This window comes from Pelecanus crispus, chromosome 14 (assembly GCF_030463565.1).
Source record: "Pelecanus crispus isolate bPelCri1 chromosome 14, bPelCri1.pri, whole genome shotgun sequence".
NCBI lineage: Eukaryota > Metazoa > Chordata > Aves > Pelecaniformes > Pelecanidae > Pelecanus > Pelecanus crispus.
This window is the reverse complement of record NC_134656.1, coordinates 11,417,369-11,425,945: the sequence shown is the minus strand read 5'-3', so window position 1 is coordinate 11,425,945 and position 8,577 is coordinate 11,417,369. Positions and strand designations below refer to the sequence as shown.

The window sequence follows — 8,577 nt, the reverse complement described above, 5'->3', positions numbered from 1 at the left end:
GAAGATAGCTACATTTCCTTAGGTGAATAGAGAGCTTCGTTCCCAAAGGGCACAATAAACCTGATCCTTCCTCTTCTGATCAACAAGAGCACAGAAGCTGCAAACCTGACCAGTACATCAAAAAGGAGCTTGAAAAATACTTTGAGCAAAAAATGCTAACGGTGCATCCTTCTCCTGTAACTGCACTGATATTAAATCAGGAAACAGTACAGAACAACCACAAACACATATATACAGGGGCTGTCAAAACAGAAACAAAACAAAATCCCTAATAGGGACTAAAGGTGCAAAGAGCAAGAAGAAGAATATACAGTATGGGCTTTATGATTATATTTAAATCCTTATGCAGCAAATGCTGGAAAGGGAATTCCAAAAATTTTCTATATGCAAGCAGGTTTTTTTGATCCAGGACTTTGTGCAATGAAAAGGAATTACAAATCAGTCTGAATGAAAGGGTATGGGTCCCAGTGGGTGTCAGAGCATGCCTGTGGACTCCTGGGCTGTAACGACAGCCCCTTGATTCCTGCAAGGGTCAAGGGACACACTCAGCTCTGCTGTGAGTAGCCTGTCTGGTGCCACGGCCATTGTACCTGCAGCAATGCTGGTCTTTCTGAAAAGATACTTGCATGGTCCTGGTCTCCCTTCCCTCCTTCTTGACTGTCTAAAGATCTGACCATTAAGAAAGTGTCCTGCCAAGCCCCTTGGGAAAACAGGCAACAGATTGTGGCCAGAAAGGGATGCTGTCCTTTTCTGGAAGATCTCCTTGCTGCATATGACTTTGTGACATTGGACATAGATCCAGGACACTTTCTCTGTCTGCCTGACATGTCCCTTTTCTACATCCCTTCCAAGGAAACTAAAAACCCTTGGGAAGACCACTTTTCCCACCCAGACATCTGTGAGGTACCACTGTATTCATAAGAGAAGCAGATAAGCAGGAGAGAAAGTTTTTCTAGTAAGACATGGTCCAAGTTCTGAAGTGTTTGAAAAACCTTTGAGTGACACAAAATGCCATTGCAAGATACAAGTGCAGTAATAATAGTTCTTCAGCTTCTACTGGCTACTTCAGTCCCAAAAGGCAACTTCTGATCATTCAGAAAGGTTTTGGTGCTGCTTATTAGCTAAATGCTCCTAAAGGGGCTCAGATAATGAATTCAACATGCCAGGTTCAAGTGGGAAGCAGGACTCAGCCAAGCACAGGAGGAAAGCTGATCCTAGCAAGGCTCAGGGATTTTGTGCTTCTGGATCAGGTGTTTCTGCTAGAAACAAGTTTTACCATGATGGCAAGGGGAATAATAAGAAGAGCATGTATTAGAGGGGGGTCTATGATGAGGCTGCAGAGTTTGGAAATTATGAGAAAGAGACAAATTCCCTTGAAAACAAGTTTGGATCGTCTCATTCATGGTATGATGGGGCTAAGGCAGAAAGAAATAACTAGAAGGAGAATGTTTCTGCTCTCTGCTTACCTCCCTGCCAAAGACGCCCTCGTGGGACGCTACAGAAGAAGGTGAAATGTTGCCATTTCGTCTCGAAGACACCTCCTTTCCCTCCCCAGGGTGCAGCGAGACCCCGAGCAAACTGCAGAGGGTGCCACTGAAGAGTTGCACTTCTTTCTCCGCACAAAAAGGCAGGAGGAAGGCACGACAGCAACTCCTCCAGCCCCGCCGGGGCCGCGCACCGGAGCAGCCCTGCGCCCGGCGCTGCCGGCCCGGGCTAACCCCGAGCAGCGGGGGGCACTGCGGGGGGAGCACTTCCCCCTAAAAAAAAAAAAAAAAAAAAAAAAAAAAAAAATCCCCGCTCCTCGGCTCCTGCGTCTACCCAACCTCGCAGGGACGCGGAGCCTCGCCTGGGCATCACCCCCACGGTGCGCTGGTGGGGTGCCCCGCGGCCCGCTCCGCGCTCTGAGCCCCCCGGCACCCCCCCCCCAAGGATCCGTCGCACCCCCACCCCCGTCTGCACCAGCCCCCCCCGAAGCCGCGCTTCGGCTTCAGCCCCCCCCCGGCAGCTGCGTCCAGCGCTGCTTGGAGAGGGGGATCCCAGCGCCGGCGGAGGGGGCTTGGGTTGGGCACCGCTCCGGGGGGAGCCGCGACGGGCAGGTGACACCTCCCTGCGCCGGGGAGCAGCTCCGCACCCAGCCCCCCCGCTACCGGCACAGGCGAGGTCACGGGTTTAATTAAACGTGGTATGTTCAAATCAACCTCCTAAATCACGCAGTCCCGTATAGCAATACCCGTCCGGATGCACTTATTCTGCAGGCCCCCACCCCACCCCCACACCCACACCCCCCCCCCCCCAAGACCGAGCAAACCCCAAACCCGCCGCCCGCACATACCGATCCCTCCCTCCCCAAGCGGGGATTTAATGCTGGACACCGCGAAGCCTCGGGGAAGAAAAATAGCCCCACAAAAACCTACCCTTCTGAAGTGTTGCTCCACTCGCTTGTCACATATCCACCTGTGAAAACGTGTCTAAAGTTAGTACTGGGATTTGCCCCGCTCTTAACCGGTTCAGGCTAAAATCTGAAGAGATCCCAGTTAACCCAGGAGGGTACAATAGCTTATTTTATACCGCAAAGCTGCTGTGCAGACTTTGTCCAAAGAATATTGCATGCTTTACTTTGACAATCCCCGCAGAAAAGAGAGAGGGAGCGAGAGGAAACAGATTTATGATTACCATTAGTAATTTAATCCTAAATTCGTGGGCCATTCCCATCAGCCCGAACAAGCAAACATCAACACTTTCCTTTCTCATGCACATGTATCTGCGATAGATGATTAACCAGGTCCCTCGCTGCTTACACAGGGGAAAAAAATCCTGACAAACAGCACGGTGTCTGCTTGCAGTTTGAGAAATTAAAAATCAAGCGAAGGGAGGTAAGAATTAGGAAGGTGATGCCCTTTTCCTCCATCAGTGCCGGCTGCCAGCCATGGGTGATTTCGGTTTGGGTGTTTGTTTGTTTGTTTGTTTGTTAACAAAACTCCCATTTCAGACAATATATCCGACTAATGTTATGGGGTGAAAAAGCTAATTCTGGGGGAGAAGTAGCAGTCAGCTACCAAAAACGAGGAGTGCTTCTCAGAGAACCAGTAGCGTGGAAAATGCATATGTAAGAGTCGTCTTATTTTTTTATCAGTTACCTAGACCTGCTGTTTCTAAGCATCGGGGATTGGGATGCCACCGTAATACGATTCCCTTTCTAAATGTCACCCCCCCACACACCCCGATTCAGGCAGAAGCCCTACCAAACCAAACACGTAGAGGTATCTATATGCTCCCATTTTAACGGCGAGATTTCAAATTTCAGTGGCTCAAGGACCCCCACTGCCCTGCCCTGGGCGAACACGTCGGATGGAGCTGATCCGAAATGACACTACTATTTTCTTTGAACTCTTCCCGATTTTGGCAGGGAGTTTGCGAAAGGGAGGGGGGAGGCGAGGGAGAGCGGGAGGAAGTCATTCTTTACTCCAAACTAACCTTCAAAAAACGGTTCCTAAAAAATAGAAAAAGAAAATTAAAGCCGCTCGATTAACAGCTTTCGGGTGTAGGGAGAAGGTCGCAATTAAACAAAAATTGCTCGGGAGGCTTGCGGGGGAGGCGAGTTGCGCGCCGGCGCCGCGATGCCGGGCAGGTGGGTGCCTCTTCCCCCCCGCAACGGTGGTACTTTTCCTCCGCGGGCGCGGAGGGGACGGGAAATCCTTTCCGCAGACGCCGGGGCCGCCGCTTTGCCCCGCGGAGGCTCTTGGGGTGCGGGCGGCCGCGTAGGGCCGGGGTGCGCGGAGCTCCCCCTGCGCGCAGCACCGCGGCCGCCCGGCCCCGCGGCTCGGCCCCGCCGAAGGGAAACTCCTCCTGAGCTGCCTCGCTGGGCTGCTCAGCCCGGGAACCCTCTTTCTGCTCCCAGCAACATTATTTCTTCCCCAATCCTCATTAAAGAAAACCAGATCGCACGGAGAAGCATCCCCCCTAACATATAAATCCCAGCGAGAATAACCTTTGGTGGCTGAATTAAAAGCTCTACAATAAACAAAATTGGCCGTTAACTGGGGATTCGGGGCGCGAAGCGGTTCTTACTTTAGCCAGCCACGTAACACCGCAAGTTTTGCGGGATGCGTTTTGTGGAAGGGAGCGAGGGATGGAAGACACAAAACGGACCCAGACAGTGCCCCGAAATTTTATGACGATGAGGATGGACGCGCAAACCCGATCTGTAATTCACAGCTTAAACGATTAAGAACAGGGACAGAGTGTGTATGGACAGGGAGATAATCAGATCAATGCTTCCTCCGCCTTTCAGTAGCTCCACCTTGTGAATATACCTCAGTAATTATGAGAGGCAAAAGTATTATCCGTCTAATGGCGCATTTTGCAGGGCTGCATCCTAGCTTCCCAAGCGCTCGTCAGGGTCCCCTTTCCCTTACTGGCAACGGTAACGTTTAACGTGCAGGTAAAAACAAAGCTCCCCTCAAGCAGCTTCCAGGACCTCATAAATAATAACCACAGTGGACCCCCACGGGAGGCTCTCGGCTCTCCGCAGCCCCCACGGAGGCAGCAGTTGCCTGACGGGGACCGCCGAGCTCCTGCCCCGTCTGCTCTGCCAGGGTGGCCGGGTCCCCCGCCCGGCCCCGGCCGCTCCGCGGAGGGGCACCGCGCACCGCGGACCTGCTCTCCGCCTCTCTGTGCCTCGGGGCGGCTCGTTAACAGCGAAAAGACGGCGATTTCCCAAATCTGGCACTGATGAGAAACCAGCAGCGCGGTGCCCGTGCGGACCCCGGCGCCCGCAGCACCTCCGGGGCTGCGTTGCCCGTGAGGGACGCAGGGTGCGGGGAGCGCCCGGGGGAGGGCGGCCCACGCGTGTCCTCCCACACAAGCGTTTGGAGCAGGGCAACCTGCAGAGGGAGGTCTGCCTGTTCCCGAGAGCGCAGCCCCGCTCCAGCCGGGATCGGGGTGCGGGGGGACTCCCTCACCCCCGGGACGGCAACGCGTGGGGAGCACCGGAGGTGACCGCTCCCGGGCGCTACTGACTGGCAGTTGTGTCCCCTGCAAACGTCCTGGGGAAAAACTCAAACGAGGCATTGCAACACGAAATTAAGCCCCGGAGCGCCTGTACTGCGAAGGGGGATTTAATCCAATTCCCCTTCCCTGGGTTCCACCTCCTCCCTCCAGCCCGCTGCCGCAGGGACCCCCTGGAATTCTATTTTTTGGAGGGGACTTTGCGTGACTTTTGCCTCTTCGATTCCCTGCGCGGCTGCGGCTGGCTCCGCGGAGATGTGGAGAAGCGGGACAAGCGGGGCCGGGCTGCGGGCATCGCCCGGGCATGGCGCTCGGGTCCGGCAAGGAAGGACCGACGCCGGGGTTCTCCACTTGGGTTCTTTGGCAGTGTTGTCCCAGCTCCAGAAGGGCACTTCTCTCCTAATTAATTTCGGAAAAGCAGACAGATCTTGAACTTTTTTTGTTCTTTTGGCTAAATGAATTTGGGCGGGGGGGTGGGGTGGGGTGGGATATGGGAGATGCTGAGGTGCAGGGGGCGGAGGCGCAGCCCCGGAGCGGCGCGGTCGGGCTGGGACCGCAGCAGCTCCGCTCCCGCTGCCGCTCCCGCTGCCGCTCCCGCGTCGCTCCGCTCGGCTCCGCTCCCGCCCGCCCGCCCGTCCTCTTTTTTCCGGGTGTTTTTTCCCCGCGAAAAGTGGCTGTTATTCTCCAAACGGACACTTGGGGTCGCACTTTCTGTCTGTTTGAGCGTAAAAACAGTGTAAAAAGAAGCCCTAATCTCCCTTAATCGTTACAAAATGTTCAAAAAAAAAAAAATCCGGAAAAAAAAAAAAGAAACTAAAAAACCTTACAAGCCGAGTTCTCCTTTGCATGCATGCAGTCACTCACTCAGGGAACAGCAGAGGAAAGCAAACACGGTCCCCTTAGAACTGAAATGTAATTATATTTTCTCCCTTGTCTCCCTAATATTTGCAATTGTCTGTGTCAATGCTTTTGCTTTACTTTAGGGAGAGGTTTGCTTCCCGTAGCCGGGAGAATTTCCTCGGTTGTATAAGGAGAGCTGAGAGCCTTGCCGAGCCGGTGCTTCCCTCGCTCCCGGGTCCCTGCGCATCCCCCTCGGCCCCCCCGGCAGCCCCAGCGCTCGCTCCCGGCCCGACCCGTTGCGCGATCGTGGCCGTTTTTTCCGCGGTGCCCTCGCATCGGGGGCGCTTACATAAAGTTGGAAGGGGCGATGCGTGTGCGTGGGATGGGGGGGAGCTGACTGCCTTGAAATTTGCTACGGGACGGCAGCGGGCAAAAAGGGACTTTGTTATATTTAGAACAAAGGGAAGGGCACGACGTCCCCGAGCCCTCCTCCTTTGTGAACTGCAGAGGCCGAAGAGGGGGGGGATAAATAAATAAAAGAGGAGGCGATGGTGCGGGAGGGGGGAGCAAGCGGGGAGCGCCCCGAGGAGCGGGGCTGGGAGCGGCGGCCGCTCAGCTGGCGCTGCGGAGCTGTCACGGCGCGGCCCGCCCCGCCCCCGCCGCCCCCGCCGCCCCCGCCGCCGCCGCCGCCGCCGCCCGGCCCCGCCGCCCGCCCCGGCCCCGCCGCCCGCCCGCCCGCCCGGCCCCGCCGCCGCGCTGCCATTGGCGCGGCCGCCGCCGGCCCCAGCCCCCGCCGCGCTCTCGGCGGGCACGGCCGTATAAGAAGCCAAGGGGGGCTGCGCTGCGAATCACAGCTGCACAACGAGCGCTGGAGGCGGCAGCTACAGCGGAGACCTGGGTTTTTCTTGTCCCCCCTCTCCTCCTTTTTTTTTTTTTTCCTCCTCCTTCCCCTCCTTCCTCCCCCTCTTCCCTCCCCTTCCCCTGCGCTGCCAGAGCCGGCGAAAACTCCCGTGCAAAGCCCAGCCACCGCCGCCAAATAGCCGGTGCGCTGCCCCGGCCGCCCGCTCGGACTGGAAAGTTGCGGCAGACTCCGGTGCTCTGCTACCGCGGGGACAAGGCTCCGGACTTACAAAACCCAGACGGGGGCACGGGCTAGACGTTTTGCACCGTTGTTCTTCTTCCTGCACAGACCCGAAGGCAGCATCTTTGTTTTGTTTTGCTTTTGCCCTTCCTGCTACTGCTCCTTTCTCCTTGCAACCGGGTGTCTAAGTGCCAGGAGCTGCCGCAGCCTGCGACGCGTTGCAAACGCTGATACAAAAAGACAGGAGACGTCCAGGCGGCCCCGGGTGCCGGCTCGTCCTTGGCTTTGTTGCTCCGGACTGAAGAAGCCCCAGAAGCCAGGAGAAGGAGGCGGCGGCGGCGGTGGAGGGGGAGCAGAGGAAAGGAAGCGAGAAAGCAAAGCCGAAGTTGATTTGGAATAAGGGAGCGCGGCCAGCCCTCTGCCAGGCTGCGCGCTGGAGTGAGGTCTCCAGCCCCCTCCGCCGGGAGAGGTGCCTGCAAGACAGCGATGGCCGGAGAGCTCAGCATCGGAGCCGAGCTGCCCACTAGCCCGCTGGCCATGGAGTATGTCAACGACTTCGACCTGATGAAGTTCGACGTGAAGAAGGAGCCCCTGGGCAGGAACGACCGCTCGGGCAGGCACTGCACCCGCCTGCAGCCTGCCGGCTCCGTCTCCTCCACCCCCATCAGCACCCCCTGCAGCTCCGTGCCCTCCTCGCCCAGCTTCAGCCCCACCGAGCAGAAGACCCACTTGGAGGACCTGTACTGGATGGCCAACAGCTACCAGCAGATGAACCCCGAGGCACTGAACCTCACCCCAGAGGATGCTGTCGAAGCCCTCATTGGGTCCCACCAGGTGTCCCAGCAGCTGCAAGGCTTCGAGAGCTTCCGGGCCCACCACCACCACCATCACCACCATCACCAACACCACCACCAGTACCCCGCGGTCACTCACGAAGACCTGGCCGGCAGCGGGCACCCTCATCACCACCACCATCACCACCACCAGGCCTCTCCCACTCCCTCCACCTCCTCCAGCTCCTCCCAGCAGCTCCAGAACTCGCACCAGCAGCATCCGCCCTCCAGCAGCGTGGAGGACCGGTTCTCGGACGACCAGCTGGTCTCCATGTCTGTGCGGGAGCTCAACAGGCACCTCCGAGGCTTCACCAAAGATGAGGTGATCCGCCTCAAGCAGAAGAGGAGGACCTTGAAGAACAGGGGCTATGCCCAGTCCTGCAGGTATAAACGTGTCCAGCAGAAACACCACCTGGAGAACGAAAAGACCCAGCTCATTCAGCAGGTGGAACAGCTCAAGCAAGAAGTGACCCGGCTCGCCAGAGAGAGAGATGCCTACAAGCTCAAGTGTGAGAAACTTGCCAGCAATGGCTTCAGAGAGGCCGGCTCCACCAGTGACAACCCGTCTTCCCCTGAGTTCTTCATGTGAGTGCTTAACAAAAATAATTAAAAAACAAACAAAAAACCCCACCCCCCAAACCTGACCCCCGTCACCTTCCCCCCCGCTCCCATCCTCCTCTGGCATCTCCATCCATCTGTCTGCTTGACTAGAGAGAAAGAAGGAGAGAAAAATAGAGACTTGATTTTTTTGCAGCATCCAGTCTTCTAGAGTAGCTGTGGGAAAAGTAGGCTGGGGGTGGGGACGGGAGAGGTAAA

The 8,577-nt window shown here is 56.7% G+C and overlaps 1 protein-coding gene across 1 annotated transcript; it reads left to right on the top strand.

Annotated features, from left to right (window-relative positions):
- Positions 1-7,414: 7,414 nt before the first annotated feature.
- MAFB (MAF bZIP transcription factor B) lies at positions 7,415-8,350 on the top strand. The gene has a single exon (XM_009483630.2). The coding sequence runs from the start codon at positions 7,415-7,417 to the stop codon at positions 8,348-8,350; it is 936 nt and encodes a 311-aa protein (XP_009481905.1).
- The last annotated feature ends 227 nt before the right edge of the window (positions 8,351-8,577 follow it).

What these genes read in the sequence shown, in the direction of transcription:
- MAFB (XM_009483630.2), top strand. Translation starts at nt 7,415, where the DNA reads ATGGCCGGAGAGCTCAGCATCGGAGCCGAGCTGCCCACTAGCCCGCTG.